We start from the raw sequence: 26079 nt of genomic DNA on the forward strand, positions 1-26079 counted from the left end.
GTTCATGGACTATTTATGTTATCAGTAAGGCTTCTGGTCAATTGGAGACTATTAGTAGTTAATTTTGGGGAGTCAAAAGTTACAGGTGGAATTTCAACTGTGTGAGAAAGTTGGCACCCCAACCACTGCATTGTTCAAAGGCCAACTCCATTTCTTTGCATCAACTTTTGTATTGCTTTAAGGGGCATCAGCAGACTAACAGAAAGTCACTTCAATTATTAAATAACCACATTGTTTATAAGTATAAAGTTTATGCTCCTTATTTATACTTATAAACAAGGTGGTTATTTGACTAAATCACTTTCTGTTAGGGGACTGAATTTATTGATAATATTGACAAATATACATCTGGGTCTAGAAAGAAAAGACTGAATATTTATCAGTAAATGCAATCAGAAAAATGCATATTTATTAAGTTCCTGCTAATTGTTGGACTTCCTGGAGAATATAAACAAATAAAGAATGTTAGCTACTATCTTGGGACACCCATTATGCTCTAGGCTCTCTCTCTCTTTCTATATATATATATAGCATAATGCATTTAATTCTCAAAACAAGATGATGATGTTATTACTACTCATATCTCCATTCTATATAAAGTTGGCATAGAAATCAAGCAACTGCTCCTAAATTAACATGGCCAAAAAGGGAAACTCAGGCACATATTCAAAGTGATCTGACTTTAGAGTCCATGGTCTTATAATCCCTATATCACCTGCCTCAAACAAACCTTAGCTTTTACAGCATATTTGGAGAACAAAAACTTATCTAAAAAGAAAGTTAAAAGTACAAGACAGTAAAATGATTTAGACAGTGACTCAGTAGCAAAAACACTGACTCCATATCAGAAGACCTTTATCAGGGCTGTGGTTAAGTTAGTTATTGAATCTCCCTGGCTCTCAGTTTTTCGATGTGGGGAGAAAGAGCGTATCGGGAACTGTAGTGATTGGAGAAGGGTATGTTAGAGAAAGCTGTATACCCTGGTGGGGTTCCCCAGGAAACAGTGCTCAGTTCTGCTTCTCAGGGAGGTCCACTTGCAGGGACGCAATGGATGATTGTATCTTACTGCACAGCTGCTGCCTCACTTCAAGCCACAGGCACATCACTGGTAGTTTGGCATCTTAGGTTGTCAGCCACATAGGTTGCTTCCAGACAGGCTGTAGAGAGAAACCACTTGGGAACAGTCTGTGGAAGGAAAGACAAAGGGATTTATTTACCTAACTGCCCCTTTGCTGGTAGAGCTGCATTACCTGAACCTTTGACAGTCAGTGGAACTGAGAGCATCGAAAAGATTCATAAGGTGTGTCTGAAGCACTGGTAATCAAAATAGGTTTTCGAGGGTGAATGGGATTCAGACAAGCAGATTGGAGAGCAAAACCTCTGCTAGATATGAGGAGAAGAGAGTTTAGGCTTTCGTCTGGCTGGTTCTATGAAGGAGGGTACTCAAAGAAAGATTTGCAAATTATAAACATTTCTTTCCTCTTTGGGACTCACACAACTCTTCCCTGAAAATAAATATTTGTGTTCTTTCCCCAAAGTCAGACAAAATAAAATAGATGAATACAGTATTTAACAGTCCTTTCTATAAAATTTCCTGAATTTTTCGATATGTGTTTCCTCTTGTTCAGAACTGATGAACAATTGTCTGTGCATGTGCTTTGCGGCAAATGCGATCTACATTATTTGGTACAGTGGCCAGATTTAGATTTTTTCCTCTCTTCCTTCGATCCTGTCTCTCTTGAGATAGTACTTCATGTTCACTTCATGTCTATCTCTTTTGCTTTTTTTCATTTTTCCTACACTGATGATCTTATAAGGAATAATAAATTAGGTTTTCCTTAATCCATTGATTAAATCTTTGAATTTTGTCTGGACAAGGGTATCAGATATATTTTTGTGTATAACTACTTTATGTACAATTACTTTTTTTTTTTTTTTTTTGAGACAGGGTCTCAGTGCACCAGGCTGTGTAGTGCAGTGGCACCATCTTGGCCTACTGCAACCTCCACCTCCTGGGCTCAAGTGATTCTCCCACCTCAGCCTCCTGAGTAGCTGGAATTACAGGCACGAATTACCATACCCGGCTAATTTTTGTATTTTCAGTACAGACGGGGTTTCACCATATTGGCCAGTCTGGTCTTGAACTCCTGACCTCAAGTGATTCCCCCCACCTTGGCCTCTCAGTGTGCTGGGATTACAGGCATGAATCACCATGCCCAGCCATACAATTACTTGTAATTAAAGTTATTGACATAAAATGATGGAAAGGACAACCTTTATTTTGATTTAAATGAGCAAACTTTGTAATTTACTTGTTTGTAGATTGACTTCTTATGTGATTTGTTAAAATAAGAAATTTTTAAAAGATAGCTTATTAAATGACAGTGAGATTAACATAGATATTACACCCTAAGTATAATAATCAGGTGAAAAATCATTAAAATGCAATATTAATGTTTGATCTAAAACAGATTCTGGTGGGACATTTTACCACAATATCAGTATTTGATCTAAAATAGATTCCGGTGGGAGATTTTACCTAAAACTTAAATTGTGAACAGGAAGAATTTATACCCACATTTCTACTTCTTATCTAACTCATTTTAATCAAATCAATTTTACAATTTCCAAATATCAGTAAAATTAGAGAGTCAATTAAAATTTCATGGTCTACAGCATTATCTTTAGACAGAACTGGAAGCAATACTCCAGTTAATAATCTAACTATAAAAATAGCAGTATTGCTCTAGTTTCAGCAATAAGAAATTATAATTGCCCAATGACCCAATTTTTTTTTTTTTTTTAGTTTAAGAAATTTAGCTATTTCTAATCCTCTTTGTCTTCAAACTTTGCACTAAGTTATGGCTGATATCAAACAAAAAATCTGGAGCATTCCTTATTTTCTATTCACACCTTGGAATCTACATGTACAGATCTGTTTTCTATATGTAAATAAGTATTCTGTAGATATTAGATTTGCTGTAGTGACAAAAACGGATGTGAATGTTAATCTCTACTGTATTGAAATAATTATGAACAGGTATAGTTCATGAAATGCAGGTGCTATGGTTTGGATATGGATTGTCCCCACTAAAACTCATGTTGAAATTTTATCCTCCATGTGGCAATTTTGGGAGGTGGAGCCTGTTTGGGCCTTGGGGACAGATCTCTCTTTAATAGATTAATGCCCTCCCTCTGGGGTGAGTGAGTTCTTGCTCTCTTGAGAATAGATTTGTTCCTGCTAGAGAGCATTTTAAAAAGAGTCTGGCTTCCTCAGTCTCTCTCTCTTGTTTCCCCTCTTGCCATGTGACCTCTTTGCACATACCAGTTTCTTTCTGCTTTTTGCCATGAGTCAAAGCAGCCTGAGAACCTCACTAGCTGCAACTGCCCAACTGTGAACCTTCCAGCCACCAGAATCATGAGCCAAATAAACCATTTTTCTTTATAAATTATTCAATCTCAGGTAGTCTGATATAGCAACACTAAATGGACTAATACACCAGGAAAACAGGGTAAAAACATTCCGCACTAGTCTTGATGTAATTCCTTAAAATAACACAAAATTTGATGCACACGCTGCACGTAAAGAAGCCCTCCAAGTGGATTTGATGTGATCCTTCTCCTTTCTGGTGTTCTATTCATCATGACCCATCAAGTAGAAGGTAATAGGTATAAAATCAGGCAAAAGGGTAGAACATCTGTTACTTTTGTTTTCTGTGTATACTACCTACCTTTCCTGACAGTGGGAAGATTAAAATGTTGCATGTTCAACTGCTCTAAGAAGTCTGCCTTCAACTTATCAGTTAACCTTGAAATGTTTTTATGTTATTGGCTTCGTTTTGTGCATGTTCTATATTCTAAAGCCACTATAAAATCTACCCAGTGTCACTTAACTGTCAGACACAGCTTGTTCTTCTGAATTTTGACCCATAATGAATTAGAGGAATAGCATGGTACAATACAAACACTATTAATTTTTCTATTGGTTGAATGGTCATACTATATCTACACATGTAAATGCCTTTAAATTCTAATTTTACAGAACATTTTAAATGCAAATGCTATAACCTGTGATTTAATTATCTGAACAGAATACTGAGGTTTGGTAATTTGGGGAAAATTTTTCTATTAAATTGTGTGAACAGTTAAAATATTCTAATTAGGTGGATATTAGAGAATAAAGACATGAGAGAAATGGTGTTATTACTAAACTTACTGAGGAAATAAGGAGGAAACATACCAACACTGTAAGTCAAATGTCAGAATTTGGTGATGCCAAAACCAAGGAGAGTCTAGGGACTGACAACCGGAGCTAGTTGAAGCCACAAAACATACTTCTGAGTCCAGCCATAGGCAAGAATTTTAAGAAGACATTAGGCATGAGCAACAAACAGAGTGAGAATCAGAAATAGTAACTGAAGTCTTGGAGGAGAGAAAATACCAAATATTAGTATCAACTAAGAGTAAGAATTAGATTAATATCTAGCATTTAATTAACTTAACTTTCACAACAATCACATCATCATTCCTAAAATAAAAATTAGAGCATTGTAGATCAAAAAGATTAAGTAGGTAAGAACACGGACAAGAGGTTGCATGAATTCAAGGAAGGATTTGAAGCAGTGAAACTTAATGCTGAGCACAGTTTTGCTGGCATTAGACTCCTTTCAAAAAGCCCAGTATATAGTAGTTAGGCCTCTTTGTTCAAAATGCAGTGTGATAAAACAATTTCTTCTTTCCTTGTTGTTTATTCCTCATGGAGTTGTAAATGTGCCTACATTCTTAAGCAGGATGAGAAATCAGTTCATTAAAAGCCTACCTATTGACTGCTAATGGAGTCAGGTACCGTGCTAAGCATTTTGAACTATTTATATCAATTATTGACACAGGTAATGTTAGTATTTCTATGCTATAGACAAAAAACAAAAACAAAAAACAAACAACAAAAAAAAAGAAACAGAAAAAAAAACAAGGACTTGGGCCATTAATTAACTTGGCCCAGTAACACAAAAATCAAATGTTGGGATTCAGATTCAGTCATAAGGAGTTTGACCTCAAAGCCCACGTTGTTATCCACTCTGCTAATTACACCATAATTGCACAGGATGGCACAAGAAAAGAAGAAAAAAATCCTTAGTATTAGCATGACCATCATTAGTGCCTCACGTGTTAAGATACTTATGGTGAAAACTCTCTTCCATAGCAGGGGAATGGATATTAAGCCTGCCTTTAAGATGTCACATAAGCTAAGAATCTTGAGAAAATGCATATACATGTACACACACAAATGTTCCTTCACATTTTAGAGAGTTATTGGACTCTGAAGGTCAGATTTTAAATCTCCAATATTAAAGGTCATTCTATAAAAATAAAATTATATGTATATATACACACACACACACACACATATGTACATACACATATAGATTACATTTATGCTGATTTTAGTAACTCTGCTATCAGTAAACCATGTTTTGGAAATGAACTGAAAGAGAACTTGCTAAAATAAGTGTTTTCCGGTCTAAAGAAAGGTATGGATAGAATCTGAGCCCTCCGCCATCTAGTGGGTACCTTGAGTCACTTATTGCTTCTCTTTATGCCTGTTTCCTGATTTATAAAATATGGGTGCAAACAATAACTAGCCCAGAAGTTTGTCTTAAGCATTCAATGAGTTAACATTTATTACACACTTACTAGAGGGCCTGTGCAGAGTCAACTCCCTATAATAAGTCATAACCTCCATAAATGCATAACAATGAGTTTTAATGTGGAAAAGAGTACCTTTTACATCTAACACTTTTTATGTTCACATCCCCATTGTAACACCTAACATACTGTTTCAAACACAGTAGACGTTTAGTAAGTATTTGCTGATTAAGAAGGAAAATATATCTTAACATTGCTCCACTTTCAATCATGTATTTAAACTGCTATTGAATTTTTGGAAGCCTTTCCATCATTTCATGGTGCTCACAAATTTCCATACATATTTTTATTATTCATTGTAGATTAGTAGTATAACTTCAACCTTAAATCCTCGTATGCATATATGTAATCATGGTATTACCTTCTGCTTTTTTCCCTATAACTATATGCTTTTTACAAATTATTCATGCAAATCTCTATTTTTGTTATCAGGTTTTCCTGTTTTTTACAGATAGCCAGGCTTATCTTTATTTCTGACTGTGTGTTTTTTTATTTTAAATGCCAGAGAAGCAAATGAAGGTAGAATATTTTAATATCTTTCATTGAGATGTTATTACCAATCCTCGAGATAAAGTATCTTTTTTGTATATTCTAACAGAAGAATGGAAAAAATCAGTCTTTCTCTATGAATGTTACCAAAAGCATCAATTAAAATGTTCCAGTTAATTCTTACACATGCATTTCGCCTTATCTGAAAATGCCAATTGCTTGGTACAGTTTGATCTTTACTGAGTGTTCCTTCTTTTTGTTTTTTTTAAATAATTTCTATTAAGACATGTTTAGATACGTTAAAAAACTAGAAATTCTTAATTTTATAGTTTTTATTTAATTTTTTTCTTAATAAAATTGAGACAATGATCAAGTTGTTTGATTCTGTTTATATTAATTAATTTTTTACTATATTTTAATATCTCTTAATAATTAAGGGAGAAATCTAAGTGATACATTCAAATATCTGTACTGCTTGTTATGCCATAAAATCTTTAGTTATGATTACATCTTTGAATTTCTATATCGTACATCAACAGAGAGAATTTTTAAAGTTTATTTTAATAAATCATAATCAATTTGTTTACTAGTTTGGTTAATTTTATAAAACATTTAAAATGTATGTTATTATTCTTTTATAAATTATTTTCATAAGATCATAAGCAAGATGAAAGTTTAATAGTAAATAGATCAATACTTCTCCAACTTTATTGTACATACGAGTCACTGTATGTACTACAGTGCATAGGGTGTCTTGTGAAAACGCAGTTTGATTCATTAGGTCTGGGATAAGACCAGATTTTGAGGGGTAAACACATGGAGTATCTTTAGGGCATGTAGTGATGACTCTGCTGAAACTTCTTGGACCATATAATTAACATGCAGAATTGTTTTACTAAACGTAAGGCAAAGTAAAGGCTCTGGAAAAAGCATGAGTACTAGGATAATTAGATATAATTGCATTCTCTGCTACTTAGCTAGTTAGTCTAGGGCAGATTTTAACTTTTTTACTTTACTCTCTCAGTACCTTAAACAGTAGTAAGCACTTGAGAAATATTGAGGTATTGATTAAAATTTCACAAGAAATAATCAGCCTCAATGATGGCAATTTCAACTCAATTTAGCAAACATTGAAGACCTACTGAGCCTGAAAGGGGTAGTATACTCAGGGTACCACTGCACACAAGAATTATCCCTTTCTGGAAGTTGTGTGAAAAATCGTATGAAATATAAACATTGGCATTGACTTAGTGGCTGGAAAATCTGCTTGGTGGCCTTTAGATATCAGTAGACATATAATTTCTGTCGTGTGTTTTTTTATTGGCCAATAGTCCAGGTTTCTGTGTTGCTCAAAATTCCTAGTTATTTCTAAATGTTAGGGGTAGATGCACCCAAAAGCTTCTCATTTACCTCTTCTAATTTACCTCTTCACATTTACCTCTTCTAGTTGAAATCAGATAAAGAATTATATTTGGCCCGGGTTTGCTGCATAATAGAATAGTTTTGTTACTCTGTCAATAATGCCGTAATTCAGTTATTTATGTAAATTAGGATCTAGTACACTAGACATCTCAGAAATTAAATAAGACATTAAATGTCTGCTATTGGGGAATACTCTAAGATAATGACTTAAAAAAATCTGATTACATGCCATGGAACATTCTAAATTCAGATGTGGCTCCTTCCACTCATTGATAACAGAATTTGGAATCTTTTATTAATAATAAATCCAATGTCAGAAGCTGGCTTCATACAAATTGTAGTTGGCTTGTATTCTCTGTGTTTCAAATTGAGTAATTAATTATATTAGCTACATTTCATGTTATACATATATTAGAAACAATGATATGTTTGCAATGCAGCAAATACTATTTTGTTATTGTTAATGGATACGGCATGCATGCAAATTGTCTAGCCTTTCTTGCCTTTAAAACTGTTGTTAAAAATTAGTATGTTGTCACCTATTTTGATACAATCCTACCTACTAACGTTTTTAAAAGGTTGGTAACTACATTTGTAAGATATAAAATATGGTAGCCTAAAATTGGACAAATCCTTTTCTTTTTACGTTTTTTCGGTCTCTTCTTGTTACATTTGATGGTGAATTTTTCAGGGAACAAACCTCGGTTTATTTTATTTTTTTTTCTGATTTCAGTGGCATTGTGCTTTATGCTAGAGTTTCAGAGAAAATTTAATATGGATTACATTATGAAAGATGGGAACTTCTTTGGCAGATAAACCTCCTTTGCGTACTCTATCTTTTAGTAATATTAATATTAATTCATAATTAACCCATGAAGCCTTAGTCTTTCTACTACTTCCTTCTTCTTTTTGATGGGATAGGCCACATAATAAGCATGGCCCTCTGGCCATGGAACCATATGGACAGTTTCTTCAACTTGTCAGCACTGGCAAATACTGTCACGGTTCAACATCCTGTTGTGTGGCCACAAAAAATGCTAAGACAGACCACGTTTAAAAAGACACAGACTAATTGTGAAAATCAGCTTGCGTTTCTCCTAGGCCACGTTCAATTTTCACCAGTGAGTTGACTTTGGAAAATACACAGTATATAGTTGCATTTCTTATTCATCAAGCAACTTGACATTATACTATCAAGCACTGATTTTATTTTTAATATGCTTTGAAATCAACAATGATAATTCAAATTATAGGATGATAATTATCAATATTGTGTCAGAATAAAGGCAAATGCCATTTACTGTAATATATAGACATAGAGATAGCTCACAATGAAGAACAGAATAATAGGAAAGGAATCGATTCATATTATCACATATACCCATGATTTCAGTAAAATTTTAAAATAAAAATAAGCACTTATGATTTACCAATGTTGAAGAGCCTTACTTCCATTAATTATGTATTTTCTTTTTAGAATGTTTCTCTTGGAGGATGGCAGCCTCAAGATATATAATGTTACCAGGTCAGATGCTGGATCATATACATGCATAGCCACAAATCAGTTTGGAACTGCAAAGAACGCTGGCAGCCTCATTGTAAAAGGTATCACATTATCTTCATTTGTGCTTGATGAACATTGTAAATCTGCAGGAGTATCATGACTTGTATCACGGTGTCAAACCTGTACCATGTTGTATATGTGAAATAGTTGATTTCACAGTTTGTTTAAGAGATCCATTACCGTACTCATTAATAGCATGCACACTTTGCCAGTGGGATACCATGATAGATGTGAATACTTTGGCAATCGAAAATGCTGTCAGAATATAATTAGAGTTAAAAACTACACCTAAATTATTGGCTTTTTACATAAGCCTTAATGTTAGGGGCCATGGACGTTTTGATAAAGTCATTGGGTAACATTTTTTTTGGTCAAATGTCTTTCAGAATCTTTATTTTTATATGAAATATTTACATGTATATAAGGCTACCAAATACCTAACTGGCTAATTTGTTTATATAACTCCAGGTACAAAACTAATGAAATGCAGAGTCACATCCTTTAATAAACAGTTCTTTTCAAAGAGAAAAAACTGAAATCTATGTGAATCATTATTATATTTTCATCACAGTTAGCAGATAAACTCATACAGTTTATAGAGATAAATTCTATAGTTTATTTTTAAGATTTCTAAATCAGTACCAATCCAAATGTTCCTACATTTGTCACCAAGGGACATAATTAATATTAGAAGTATCTGTTCCTTATCTTTGCTGCTTTATTTTGTTGAATCTCAGCTCATAAAACTAGTATGTTTACTGGAAGCTGTATCACTTCTATCATTTCATTGCCTCCTGGATAATAAAAATGGCTCTCTTGATAAAGCAGTTTAAGCGGCTAATTAAGCCCAAATGATTAAAATCAGCATTTGGTGCTTTCTCATCTTTTCCATTAAAAATAAATATATTCAACAAAAAGTAGTTAGCTGCTACACTTCAACCATCATTTAAAATATCTCAAGGAAAATAAACGCCCACCTTTGAGCCTGGAGGATATTTCTGCCAACTTGTCTCAAGTGTATTACATTAGGATGACAATTGTCTAAAGTACTCTGGGGAATGTGACTGATAAAACTTGATGTGTCAAAATCCAACCAGTGTGACACATTTTGAAAAACTTCTCTTCCTTAAGATTGTATTGTCATCAATTTTTAAGACAGAGATGGACTTAAGTGTTTCAAGATAGATGCTATGGCTATATTTAAGAACAGACTATTTCTCCAGCAAATTTTTGGCAATACTCAGACACTGAAAAATGTTGATGCTTTATATTTGAAAAAATAACAAGTTCATTAAGGGGAAAAAAGAGATTTATTACATCATTTCAAATTAAGAAGGTGTAGGTAGTATGCACTAATTTTATTACAGCAGAAGATTAAAATGTGATGAAGGATAAAAAGTCATTGCAGTTACATCTTCTAGGTATGGAAAAATGCAGAGGGCATTAAAACATGAAATAGAGAGGATAGAAAATACCAGCAGTAGCAATGTCATTTTTAAAAGAGAGTTTCTTTAGAATACTGGCGATCTGGGAGCAGGGCCAATGGTTTTGCTGCCAAAATACAATGATGGGGATTTCTTCACTCTGGAGGACAAGAAAAACAAAAGTTAATGGATAGATTGAACACAATGAATAGGCACTCTTCCTCCAGTGTTTCTTAAACTTTTGACATCATAATACTCACTGTCCACTGATAATTGATGAAAGAAAAATAAAAGTTGACGACTAACAAAAATATTAACTGAGAAACTCGAAAGCCACTGTACTGCATTCTGGATGTAACATTTGCATATTTCAGATGTGTAATATAGCCATGTTTTCTGCAAGTTAGTTTTCTAGTTCTTATGATAGAAATAAGTTCCATAAATCACACCATAATCCCCAGGTACTCTGCTCTTTCCACGAGTAAAAAAATAATTAATCAAGATAGTGCAGTTAAAAAAAAAAAAAACTGACTTACATTTTTGTTTGTTCATTTCTAGTGTCCTTTGCTGAGGTTGTTGAAACAAAATTATCCCACTCGGCATTCCTTGTTACCTTAGTCAGATCCACTCTTTCTTCTTCCATACCCCTTTTTATCTTCTGAGATAAGTGTAACTGACTTAGTTATTATGTTTATGGATTTTTGTCTTTTTTTCCCTTCTAGAACAGAAGCATAAAGAGGGCAGGGATTTTTGTTTTAATCAATGATGAACCATAAGTCCTAGAACCTTGCCGGGAACTCTATGTGCCCAGTAAATATTTATTGGTTTAATAAAATGCTATTATCTTATACAGCTTAGTTCATAGGGGTACTTTTCATACTGGCTTCCTTGCTCTAAAATCTGACAGTTTTCAGTTTTTCAGGGTCTGAGCTTCTTAGTACACTTTGCAAAAAAAGAACATTTTTACCAAACTTTTTACATGCATTCACTTTCCAATGGTAATGTTTGTAATCTTACATTTCTGACAGACATCGATCACCTCACTCTTCTAAGGGGGTACAAGCCTGAACCTACATCAAAATCCAAAAGTTTATGAAGAGAATTCATTGTTTTGGTGTTTCTAGCACAGTACAGAAGACTAACTTACATATGCAAAAAGAGTACATGCTAATGTAACTGATGTCACTATACATGATTATCAAGTTACTTTCATGCATTTACACCTAATAATGGGAAGGAAATTTTGTCATATTTTAACCTTCGTGACATATCCACAGCCCATTTTAAGTGGATTTTGAGGTCTTTTGCTTCTTTGTCATTAACAAGACCTATCCTATGCAATATAAACATGTACATACTTAACTACACAAATACATATAAATAAAATAAACACAAAATGTGTGTACAGTATGAAGAAAAACAGCCTTAAAAACGTTGCTTTATTATTTATCTGTAATGTTTAATCTTTATTAAATTGTGTGACTGTCATACAAGCACAGTTCTAAGTCTATTATTACCATGTCCCCTTAACTAGACTGTTAATGTCCAATTCCCTTTCATGTAAAAATGTTGAAGACATCACTGCCAAGGAATTATTATTTTACAACCTACAAATTTGAAGCCTAGCATAGGAAAAAATTATAATAGTGTACATCAATTGAACCATTTTCTTGACTATTGGGTGTATAGTCATCTGGTTGTTTGTTAGGATGGCTTAATGGTTGTGTGTATGTGTGTGTGTGTATTTTCTCATCAGTAATATTCATCTGATTGTTGTTACAGAATCAAATATAATTTTGTTTCTCAAGCCAAAATCAGTGTATAGTGACCTTAAGAGTAATAGAGTGTTAAGGAGCAAATGAGAAATTTCCATAAAGCTGATAAAACAATCATCTCCCTTTGAATTTACTTATCAGCCTCAGTCATGCAAGAAATGTTGTTGTTAGATAACATGGAAAAGATAATAGTTACAAGAGTGAGATATTTTCCAGCTTAGTTTTTAGCTGATATGGCTTATCTATGTTAAGAGGATTCTGAAGCTTTCTGCACTGTATGTTGGAAATTTCTATTTCACTAATGCAGCAGGACAAAGCAATTTTCCATTCAAACATTGTGAGTGCAATTAGCAGCAGCCTTTCCAGTGCCTCAGAAGATGCCCAGTATAATTTGAGGACATGTTTCATAGGCACAAACAAGGAATCAAGAGGAAAGAGAGTTTAAGTGTTTTCATTTTGGAGGACTGAGATTAAAATTACAATGTGTACATATACTAAGAGGTATATGAAAATCACATAAAAGGAGAAATTATTTGATCTGGCATTTGGAAAATTATTAAAAAACTGAGTAACAGCAGGCTATAAAAATGATCTTGTTTGCAGGCAACATTTGTTTCTGTTTCCCCACTGGAGAAGTTTTGGATGTTCAATTATAGGCCTCATTGCTTCAGTGTTATTTTCAACTGAAATGTCGGAACTTGGAAAAGCATATCTAATGTGCAAATTAAGTTTATTGCTGCTCATTTAGTTGTTTATTCTTTGTGATAGAAGTCTTTATTATACCACCATTACAGAGTGGCCTATCCATTTTCTCCAGCAGAATGATACAGGTCTAAGTTTACTAAGAGAAATGCCCAAGATACGTAGATAATTGGAGGCTTTGTGGCTCTAAAAGGCAGTCTGAAGGATTTGAGATATCAAGCTCAGCTTTATTGACAAGCCCAGCTTGATTGAGAAAACCAAAAGTACAATTTCAGAGAAATGACAGGATGTATTGGAATACATCTGTCATATCGTAGTACTTGAAAGCACCAGAGAAGTCTCCAGTAGCACTAAAATCTCCCGAAAAATGTTCAATTCCACGCACCGCTTTCCTACACAAAATGACTGAAAGCATTTCAACAGTGAAGATTTTGATTTAAAAATTATTGATGGTAAAAATTACTTCAAGGTGAGAAAATATATAATGAGTTATTATACTGGTCAGATGAAAAATTTTCCCATTCTAATATTGAAAGTGATGCTGCGCGAATTATTGAAACTTGAATACTACAATCTCTTCAAGTAAAAATGTAAAAACAAGCAAAAACATGCATCGATTTAAGCAAACCCCCTAAGATCAACGTTATCTTGGTCTTCATGACAATTTAGTTCACAGTCTTTTTTAAAATGTAGCATATGTCAATCAGATTAAGTTACCACGTATGTCATATAGCTGTGTTTTTTCTTAATGTATACTTTACAAAATATGTAAAGGATAGATGTTAATATGGTATAGGTTTTACCACTTTTTTCAAGATATTTTTACTGCATAGTTTAAACCTATTATTGATCAAAGTTTTGTTTTGTTTAATTTTGATAAAAATAGGGGGTGTATAGCTATTGGTTTATGCCAGTTGAAGGAGACCAGACACAGAAGAGTATAGACCACTTCCTAAAGTGGTTAATGCACAGCCTTTGGAATTATGCTAACCTGCGATTACTAACTAACGTGGATCTTGATGACTTAGTTTTTATCATTATTCATCTTGTATTCTTTCTTATTATTATTCATTACTATTTGTTAAATACATTCTCTGTCCTAGGCACCATGATAGGTTCTTTGTGTATATCATCTCATTTAACTTTCAGAGCAATGCTTTGAAACAGGTATTATTATCTCCATTTTTTACGAGGGAGATTGAGAAATAGGTTGCTAAAACCACTCGCCCAAGGTCCCTGTGTTAGTAAGTGGCAGAACTTTTGCTTTCCTTCTTTTCCATCTTCCAACAAATGTACGTATTAAAAACTGCATGAGACAATTTTACATGACAATGTTGAAACAAAGTCCAGCAGGAATAAAAATATAGTAACATGCAGATATTAGTACTTCCTCCTAAATACTGCAGACTTCATTCATTAGAGTGCAATATTTGTATGTACATTTTTACATGTAAAAATTCATTAGAGTGCAATATTTATGTGCACTTACATATAATAAAATATATAAATTTTAACGTATATCCACTAAATTTTGAAAATGGCATTTGTAACCCAAAACACACAAGATATAGAACATTATTGTCACCCAACATTTAGAACTTTTTTTTATGTCATTTAATCCTTGTTCCTACTACACTCCTAGAAGCAGCTACTGTAATAATTTTCTCACCACAGATTTCATTCAAATGCTGTCTTATATTGTGTATTCCTTTGTGTTTGGTCTCATTCATGCAGTATAAATCACTAGCTATCCATCTCCTATTTTTATTAAAATAAAAAAAACACTTTAACCAATACATTTATTCTGTAGGTAACTATATACATACATACATATGTATGCATATACATATATGCCTACATATGTATATACATATATGCATATATGTGTGTGTATATATATATCTCAAACTATTAAGTCTTTTTTATCTTCAGTTTCCCTCCCAAACCTGCAAACACTTGTGCTTACTTGTTTCTTGAGTTTTTAATTAAGAATTAATTAGGAATTGGAAATTTGGTAAATTTACCTTGACTCTATTCTGACCCTAAAAGAAGCAATTAGGCTATTCTCCTTCTTAGGCATTTATCTCTAAATTAACTCAGTGGTCACTTATGCTCTAGGGCCATTTTTTTAGAAGTAAAGTGTGTCATTAAGATGAAAAAAACGTCCCCAGAAGCAAGCTATGTTTTCAGTCTCTGGATCCTGAATGCTCACACAAGTAGTTACCAAATGCTTTCAAGTCCAAGAGAAGAATGGGGTTGAAGGGTGTGGAAAAGGGGAAAAATAATCACATGAACCAAACTTAGCCTTATCCTCTTTTTCTGGGTTTTATTTTCTCATTTTGACTCCCCTCATCCCAACATGAAACATTCAGAAGAAAATATCATTTGTATTAGGGCTTATTGCCAGGCAAAATAAACATTTCTACTTTCATCTTCTACAAAACTACAGGTTAGGTGTGGTGGTTCATGCCTGTAATCCCAGCACCTTAAAAGGTGCTGGATTACACTAGGTGGGAGGATTGCTTGAGACCAGGAGTTCAAGACCATAGCAAGACCTTATCTCTACTAAAAATAAAAAATAATTAGTAAGGTGTGGTGGCATATGTCTGTGGTCCTGGCTACTTGGAAAGCTGAGATGGAAGGATCACTTGAGCTCAGAAATTCAAGGTTGTAGTGAACTAGCCACTGCACTCCAGCCTGGGCAACACAGCAAGATCCTGTCTCAAAAAAGTCCCCCAAAACAAAAAAAAGCTACAGAAGTCTTCTATTGTATAATTCGCTACAGCCCAGCATGAAGTTACTATTGGATAATAGTCTGAAAGAACACTAACAATTTATAAGAAATATAAATATGATGCCGTAAATATGTAGTCACTGCCTATTATGTACTAATAGCTTTGAAACAGAGTAGTTGTCATATCTAATTTATTACACAGAATCTACAGTGCCTGTTCTGTTTAAATAGATGTCAGGCCCTGCTTTGACTATTTGTTAATATGAAAGATCTGTGTTTACATTTTACGTTATTATTTGCTAGGGAAATAAGGTAACGTTGCATGTTTTCTCATTTAGACATCTCAACTTTTAGACAATGCTTTCTCTAGACTGGTTCTTCATTTGTTTCTTTTATTCTGGGGTTCTCAGTATTCTTTTAATATTTATTCCTAACCATTTAAATGTTGAAGTAGTAAATAAATGAGTAATGGTATCTGAAGGTAAATTGGAATATATTGACCATGATTAATTTATGCATTGAAATTCAATTTTACTCTGTGGTAAAATATGATAAGTGCTGCATGTAGATTTTAATCTGTAGATACACATATGTGAGCAGATAATCATGCACTTGTCTAAGAGGATGTAAAATATTTTAGACTTATGGATTGTATATACAAAAAGGAAAAGCATATTAAATAAAGACTCCTTTATTTCTGGCTTGCTAGGCCTGGAGAAATAAAGACCCCATCATGCCGATTGCCTTGTTTGCCTGCTTTTCTCTATCCAAGGTTTATTTCAGAGTATTAGCTTTGATTTTCCTGTGTTTGCTTTCCCTTCTTTTGTTCGTTTGCTTAGTTTTCTATGGACTTGCCAATAATTCATTTCCCAAATCTATCTCAATATTCTCCCTTCAATATCAGCCTGCCCCGTGTGTTGACGCTCCATTGCCTAATTCCATGCCTTTCTGTTTCTTAACATACTCCCTCATTTTGGTTGATTAAATCTTCCAGTGGATTTTGAGAAATAATCCAAGAGAAATACAATTTTTTAAAAATCTTTTATGATTGAAAATGCCTTTATTCTATGTTTACATTTTATTGGTGGTTTAGTTTGAAATAGAATTCTAGACTGGAAACCATTGTTTTTCAGAAATTTTGAGCCATTACTTTGCTCTGAAAGACTAAACCTTTTTGATTTCTAATCTGTTGTTTGTGACATCTTTTCCCTCTTGTTCTCTAGAATTCTGTTTTCTCCAATGTTTGACAATTTCAAGATAATGTGTCATGTTTTAAATCTGTTATCAACCATTACACTGGGCATTTGGCAGGCTTTGTCACTCTAGAAACTCATACTTCTTGGTCCTAAAATATCTTCCTGAATGATTTAATGTTTTATTCCGTTCCTTTTCCTAAAAGCCCTATTATTAAAATGTTATATTTTCTAAACTGGTAGTCTAGTTGATAGTTATATTCATCTATATGTATATAAATAAACATACATGTATATTCTATATACATTCTGAATATACAGAATTTTTTTTTCTCTCTTGGTCTTTTTTTTCTTCTTTTTTTTCTCTCTTGGTCTTCATTTTATAGCTGTGCCTACCCTTAGTATCTCATCCAGTTTTCTGTTTTTAAATATTATCTATAAGTTAATTTCCAAACTCAAATCAAGCTAATTCCAGCTCAAATATTTCTCTTTAATCTCCAAATTCAACAGCCAATTTTATCATCTTCACTTACAAATTTACTATATCCTAACCTTGAACTCCTGATGCTTACTCCCCAAACTTGTTTCTACTGTATTCTTTCTCCTCTATATTAATGACAGTCTACACTAACAGTTCTTTAGACCAAATCTTTGAGATTATTTTTAATTTTTTCTTTCATTCAAACCCCATATTCAATTGCCCCAAAATGGTTTCCGTTTCAAGGTACATACAGAAGCTAACCACTTCTCACCACTTTAATGCCCAAACTTTAAGCCATGTCATCTCTTTCCCATAGTATTGCTATAGCACAGAATGGCTCAACCAGGATGATTTTGTCTCCCAGGGGACATTGGCAAATATGCAAATATTTTTGATTTTCACAACTGAAGGGTCTACTCACATCTATCCTAGATAGAGGCCAAGAACACTGCTAAAAATCCTACAAGTCAAAGAATACTCACCGGACCCCACCCACTACCTCCCACCACACACACGCTAAACCCACCCCTTGACACATACAAGAAAGAATGATTTGGACAAACTCTTCATAAATATTAAGCTTGGAAACCCAGTAATAGCTTCAAAAGTATTTGTCCTAATTCTTCGTTTTCCTTCTAGAAGCTACAATGTTCCTATTAAAATATAAGCAAGATTTTGTCACTCTTAGGGTTGAAATCTTCTAATGGTTCTTTAGTTTGGTTTTGTTCCTTTTGTTCAGCATTCGTACTAATGTATAACTTGGAATAAGGTAAGGGTGCAATACTAATTAAATAGTTTTCAACAGATGATTGAATAAGCAATTAGTATATTTCTATGTTAGGAATCTCTACTTCTGTCCAAAATTAAGTTTATTTCTTTCTCTAACTGACATCAATTATCATACTCTTCAAGCTATTATCTAAAAACCTACTGATAAATGGCCTAAATATTTCTACCAACACACTTAATCTATTATGAAACATTAATAATAATGGAGAATAATCTGTCTTAACTAGTTGAAGTAAGCTTATCACACCAACCTCCCGCTAATGTTCACCACAAATATTGTTAAAATATTAAAAAATAAACAAAAACAGTTGTTTTAAGGAATTGCAACAACAGCCAATGTGTTTGCAACATGAGGTGCAGTAGCCTGGAGAAAACAAAAGCGCAGAGAGGTGAGCCCCACAGTCCCTGCTGTTTTTCTTCTCAGAAATTTGCCAATTCCTAAGCAGTGTAAATCGGGAATGAAGAAATCAAACAGAAAGCAGAAATTTTGGTAGACCTACAGTGAAAGGAGACACAAAGAGAGGTTCCGAATAAACCAAATAGAATAAGGTCTGCTAAGCAACTCAAACTTGAGTCAGGACATCCGAAGGACTATGTCCTAGTAAGAAACAAAACAAAACAAAATAAAATTGACCGGGACTTAAAATGACTAAGATCCAGACTCAATTCATATCAGTTTCGGACCACCTTCTGGCTATTTTTCTAATTGCATGCTTAAGAAAGTAAATCTCCCCAGTAAAAATATAACATTATAAAATCATTTACATTTTTGAGCCACAATGTCTAGCATTCAATAAAATGTTACTAGGAATAACTGGAGCTAAGGCCAAATGACCAAAACCCAGAAATAAAAAACAGACAACAGTAACAGGTCACAGTGATGGAAATATTAAAGTTCTCAGAGGGCTTTAAAGTTTTGAAGTTCTCAAGGGCTTTAAAATAATTTTGATTAATATATTTTAAAAAATAGATGACAAGATGGAGAATTTCAGAAACGAAACGGCATCTGTTAAAACTCCAGTGGGAAGTCTAGAACTGACAATTGCAAGTGATAACATTAAGAACGCAATACATTGATTTAACACCAGAATAGATATAGCAGAAAGAGAATTAGCAAAGGGGAAGATGTGTGAATAGAAAATATCTTAACTGCAACATAGAGAATAAAATGGGAAAGACAGAATGTATCATAAGGAAAACATGGAATATAGTGAATAACTTTTAACATATATAAAATTGTTATTCCAAAAGGAGCAGAGAGGAGAGAAAGAAAATTATACATGAGCAATATTTGAAGAAATATTTGCCAGATATTTTTAAAAACTGAAAATGATAATAAGCATCCAATTTAAGAAATTATGTGAGCCCCAGTTCAGACAAATGCAAAGAAAAACCTAGCTAAGCACATAGTAGCAAAACTAAAGGAAAAATAAATCAGATAAAAAAGATACGTTATGCCAAAAGCAAGACTGGCAGTTGATATAACAAAGAAAAAAGGAGCCCAGAAGAAAATGAAATAACATTTTTAATGGGCTGAAAACAATACCAATAAGAATTCTATCCCTGTTTAAAAATCCCCCCACATAAATGCAAAATAAATATGCTTTCAAACAAACAAAACCTGAGAGAATCCCCATCACTTAAAAAATAAAAATTGCGTATATTTAAGGTGTACAACACCTTAAATGTTTGATCTACTTATGCTTAATAGAATGGTTACATACTAAGCAAGTTAACTTGCGCATTTCCTCACATAGCTGCCTCTTTTGTGTGTGTCTTTGTGATGAGAACACCTGAAGTCTACACTCTTTGAAAGTTCTCAGTATACAGTACAGTATTTATGATACAGTATACAGATATATATACAGATAACTGAACCATTGTGCTGTACATTCTGTTTCTAGACTTATTTATTCTACATAACAGTAACTTTGTACATTTTGCACAGCATCTTCCCATTTTCCTTACTTTTCTGCTCTGAGTGAACACCATTCTACTACCTGTTTCTATGTATTTGACTTTTTTGGTGCCACCAATAAGTTAGATCATACAGGATTTTTCTTTCTGTGCTGGCTTACTTCACCTAGCGTAGTTCTTCCAGATTCATCTATGTTGTTGTAAATGGTAGTATTTCCTTCTTTTGTAGAGCTGAACAATATTCCATTGTGTATACATGTCACAATTTCTTTATTCATTCATCTATCGATGGACATTAGTTGATCTCCATATCTTAACTATCATGAATACTGCTGCAATGAACATGTGAGTGCAGACATTCCTTTGACTATTGATTTTATTTTCTTTGGATATATACCCACAAGAGAGATTGCTGGGTTGTATGGCATCTCTGTTTTTAATTTTAGGGAAACCTCCATAGTGTTTTCCATAATAGCTGTATCAATTAATATTCCCACCAACAGTAGGTAAGAGTTCTCTTTTTCCACACCCTAGATAACAGTTTTCTCTTGTCTTTTTGACAATAGCCATCCTAACAGGTGTGTTGTGACATCTCATCATGGTTTAGATTTGCATTTCCCTGATGACTAATGATGTTGAGCACATTTTCACGTACCTGTTGGCCATTTGTATGTCTTCTTTGGAAAAATGTCTATTTAAAAAAGTGTCTACAGTTAGAAGGAAGACCATGTATAGAGAGGAAGAAATAAAGAGCAATGGAAAGGACTAATATCTTAATATGTAGGATAATTTGAGATTCTGAGGAATTCATTAGAAAAAAAAGACCAATTTTTAAAAGTATTTATTTCTAGACATCACAAGTTCACCAGTGAGAGAAAATATAAGAGAGCTTTGTCACCTGTTTGAAGTGCTGTTTATATACTAGCTTATATTGATTTCTTAGCAACATTTTCTATGTCATAGATAAAGGAAGAGCCCCATGTTTGTACAAAAGGAAAAGTTTGATAACTTTTCTTATACATTTGTCCATCCTTTGAGAGGAGTTTATAACTTCAGAAACATCTTAGCGGTTATTATTGTGCAAAGTGACATTGATAAGGATTTCAACTGAGTTGAAAGAACAAACATCAAAAAAAACAAACAAAACAATGTTTTCTGTATGGTCAGGAAAGACCAATTCTACATTTAACTGACATCCCCTTGCTTCTAAAAATGTAATTAGAGATCATGAAATGTAAGAGTGTATTTATTTGGTCATTGATATAGAGAAGCAGTCCCATTTTTAAGTGTTTAAGGAAATCACACTAAATGATCCTGACATAAGTTTTGATGTAATTAGTCTTCATGTCTGCTGGGGTCCTTGTAACTAAAATGGATTCTGGGAACATCATTGACTGTTATGAAATGTGAATCTGAGTAAGGCTATTCATCAAAAGAGTCACATCATATATTCTATTATTCTTCTTAAGAATAGGACTGCTAGATGAAGCTGTTCTTACATAATAACTTTTACCTCACTGCCATAGATTGCAAATGGTAAATATTAAAATTCTATAATTTTACAAACTCTTCATGAATGATTGTCATTTATATCTAGGACAATCTTCAAAAAGTGGCCAGTTCTTATGATTTCAGAAAGTGAATGAGAAATGTTCCTCCCTGTTCTGTATGTAAACATTCACTCTCCCCTAACATGTTCTTCCTGTCTTTTATTATTGAAAATTGCAAGCACACACATAAGTAGAGGTGATAGTATAAGAAACTCTCATGTATACATCACCCAGAGTCAATAAACGGCAACTCTTATCAACCTTGTTTAATCTGTACACTAACCTTCCACAACTCCAGTTATCTGGAGGCAAATCCCAAACCTCAATAATTTCATCCATAAATACATCAGAATGTATCTTTAAAAAATTAGGGAATCTTCTTTTTAATATAACATAAAACTAGTTTTCTTGTCTTAACAAATTATTATTTATAAATTATTTAGAATTCAAATGTCCATAATAGTCTCATAAATATGTAAGCATATATGTATATGCATGTTAAATAGAAACGCATATTTTTATATGTGAATATATATACACACACATATTTATGTTGTGTTTAATCCTCTTCAATCATAAAATCAACATTTCCAGACGTTTCTCAGAAGTCCTTATATACCAAGATATACTTCCATTTCTATGCATGAACACTGTATGTATCAAGAAATGTTATATGGATTAAAAATGTTTGATACTCTACCAAAATGTAGGAAACCTTGAATTAAATAAAATTTAAAAAATAAAAAACCTTACTTTTCAAAACAAAAACCACAATTACTTTTGCACCAATCCAATAAATAAGAGTTCCTTTCATCTAGGAATTCTCAGAGTTTTTAATATGTTAAGTGTTTAAGAAATGATAAAAGAGGAAATAATATACAGAATTCATTACAGTTAACCTTGGGACTCCATCTTTCTTTCTTGAAGTATTACTAAACAGTAACATTTACTGGACATAATTTTTTCCTAAATCTACAGTATTAGAGAATTTCTGACAATATATTTTATATTTGAATGTTTCTTAAATAGAAATTTCAGGTTCAAGTTTTAAAAACTAAGGGAACATTTGCCAAAGCATGGACTAACTATATCAAAATCAATTGGAGAAGCCTGATAAAAGGACATATTCAAGGTCTAGACGTACTGAATCAGTATTTCTGGTGCAAGCTGAGGAATTCACATCTTGAACAAATGCTCAGGAAATTCTTACACATGCTAAAATTTTAAAACCACTAGATCAAACTTCTTACAAATGACTAAGGAATATGCAAGAAGAATAGAATGATATGAAATGAAAGCGAATAAGTAACCCTTTGTTTTGTTTGAAAAGACTTAAAGAATCCTAAATTTTTACAAACAATAGAGTCTAGCATAGTCAACTTTCCTCCTTTTTGATTTGTTATAATTCAGGCCCTAAAGATCTCACTGATCCATAAATACCAAGAAGTGTTTCAGTGTCGATGAGCCTCAAGTAACTGCAGCTACTCTACTGGTACATATGCACTCATAGGAAAGGAGTGGAATATAGGATCTGAGTGGTTTGAAGAAATCTCTCAGATGCTTGAGTTTCTCTTAAGAATTTAAGGTGTATTTGATGAAGGAATTAATGGACTAAAGCCCCTGTTCTTTCCACAAAGTGGCATGAACAGTTTTGTATATTTCGACCGCACAAGCACCACTCTCAGAGTCCTTGCAAGTGTGATTTTTGTCTCTGTGGGGTATTCGTGTTAATGCTGGGGCTGAGGCTGCACATGGTTGTAGAATGAACTCTTTGAGAGAGCAATCAGTGGCCTCATGGCTATTAGACAGCCACCTGCACAGGATGAGGACAGGTCTGCCTGTGGTGTGTGGAGAGGATATAGCAGTTAAAAAGTGTTCTTCTCCAAGCACCTCTTCATCCACACAGGAGGCTACTCCCAGGAGGAACTATGCATCCCCTTTTCCTGGATAATAAGCCTGCTTATGTAGAGCTACTTCTTTTTAAATACAGTCCATTTTTCACACTGCAGATAATGGTATGTCATCATATCATTCCTCTGCTTCATACTTCCAATGTTTCCAATTTTTTTCAGCAAAAAAAATGCATTTCTAAAATTTTTAATTGATGAATAATAATTATATGTATTTGTGGGATATAATGTCATATTTTGATATATGTTTACATCATGTAATGATTAAATCAAGCTAGTTAACACAGCCATCACTTCACATCCTATCATTTTTTTGTGTGATGAGAACAATTAAAATCCTAATTGAGTAATTTTGAAATATGTATTACATTAACTATAGTCACCATGCTGTGCCATAGTTCTCTAAAACTTATTCTTCCCATCTGAAACTTGGTACCCTGTGAAAAACATCTCCCCATTCCCCATCCCTCCCTCCCACCAGCCTCTGACAACCACCATGCTACTCTCTACTTCTATGTAAGAATATATTTCTTAGCATGACATCCAGAGTTGGTTTCATGGACATACAATCCAGTCACACAGAGCCCTGTGCTGAGGAAGTCCCCAAGCTTGAAATGTTCTGCTGTGACTGTACATTTGTCTTTTGTACAAAACACAAATTGGGAGGTAAAATGATTAAGAATTTATTTATAACCTGTGTGTGCATGAGCTGCTGCTGCTGCTGCTTCACCATACCCACATGCATGTGCGGCATCATATGTGAAGCAGCAGCAGCGGCGGCTCATGCACACACGCCTGAGGACCCAGCAGTCAGCATGCATGCATAGCAGTTGGTGTGAAGTGCAGGTGTGCACATGCATGCCTGGGTAGTCATAGTCCTGGAATCCTGGGGGCATGGGCACATCAGAACCTGGGCCTCGTAGAGGGATAAAGATGATGGTGGTAGCAGCCATAGAAACAACAGTGGATGGCAGCAAAGGCTGCAGGAGGAGACTTCAAAAGTAGTCAACAGGAGGATCCAAGGTGGAAGGCCAGCTTGTCCATACATCCGTGGAGGCTGTCTCTGTGGGATTTGCAGAAATATTAACTCTCCAGCCTGAGCACCAGAATAGAAATTGTTAGTGCTCAGGCAATAAACTTTGTCAATAAATTATTGCAAGAGGAAGGCATACACATGGACATTGCAATAAAATCCACAGGCTTAGAAATAGAAATTAAACTTAAAGATTATTCCAGTCAATGATAAGAACATTAGTTTTAAATGAAGCTTTGGGGAAACCAATAATTGATGAGTTTTTCTTTGTAACTGAAGATACAAAAAAATGGAATGGAAAAACAGGCATTTTGAATTATATGAAAATCATGAAGTCCCTTTCAATTTCTTGTACAACCTCCAGAAGTTACAGTGTATGTCAGAGGAAACATTAAGATTATATTGCATATATTTATACTTAAATTCAGGCTCTCACAAAACAGATTTGTATAAAGAGTTAAATCTTTTTAGAAAAATATTGATGAAGAGAATCATCAGCTCTAGATGTTTTAACATTTATATTTCAGTGTAATTCATCAGAAACTTATGAATGTTGCTACAGTCTATAAAACAGTCTTAATGGTTTCATAAAAGTTGCATCAGAAGAAAGATACTTCACAAAATAAAAACTTATCAAAAAGTATTTGTGATCTTGCATTTGCCAGGAGTGACTGATGTCACTGAAATTATATCAATTGAAAATGAAGTTTCTAAAAATAATTTCTGTCAATCTAGTAAATGATTGACCAGAAAAGTAAATGAGAAAATTATATAATCAATCAAGCTATAACCTTAATAAAGTATTATTTATTATATCATATAAAATTATAACACCAAAATCATGTATTTTGTAATTTGTAAGTGCCTGTCATCACTTGTCTATGAGTCTTACCCTGATTTTATTGTATAAGTAATAAATTATTTTAAAGCGAAAAGCTTTGTATTTAGTACCTTTAATGACACTTTTTCCTCTTTTTCAAAAAAGTCACCCCACGCTTTCATTTTGCCGTTGGACCCACAAATTATGTAGCCGAGCTTAATGACATTTGTGGCTTGTATCTTGAGCATGGCTATCATCCAGCTTCATCTTCTTCACTTTCACTCTTCTGTTACTCTTTGTTCAGTCCTATCCTTTTCAGCAACATGGTTGCACTGAATCTGTCAATCACAGTTCTTTTTCACATAGTTCCTCTGTGAATGCTCTTGCCTGCATAGGAAATCTAGTTTCCTCTCTACCTGCTACCTTTGCCCAGCCCATTACGACTTGCCTTTTACTTCTCAGCTAAAACAGTTATTTCTCAATAAACTGATCCCCTCAGGATCTGCCAAATGTTTCAAAAAAGTCACTCCTAGTATATAGGGCTTATCACACATTACTGTATAGTAATTA

General features: G+C 33.7%; 1 protein-coding gene across 2 annotated transcripts in view; it reads left to right on the forward strand.

Annotated features, from left to right (window-relative positions):
* Positions 1 to 26079, forward strand: part of CNTN6 (contactin 6) — a 342993-nt gene that overhangs the window by 288032 nt on the left and 28882 nt on the right. For both annotated transcript variants that reach the window (XM_011986118.1, XM_011986129.1), the window contains one exon: positions 9095 to 9222. In XM_011986118.1, coding sequence (XP_011841508.1) covers positions 9095 to 9222 — 128 coding nt within the window. The remainder of the gene's footprint in view (positions 1 to 9094; positions 9223 to 26079) is intronic.

Source organism: Mandrillus leucophaeus, unplaced genomic scaffold, assembly GCF_000951045.1.
Source record: "Mandrillus leucophaeus isolate KB7577 unplaced genomic scaffold, Mleu.le_1.0 Scaffold1078, whole genome shotgun sequence".
In the NCBI taxonomy this organism is placed as follows: domain Eukaryota; kingdom Metazoa; phylum Chordata; class Mammalia; order Primates; family Cercopithecidae; genus Mandrillus; species Mandrillus leucophaeus.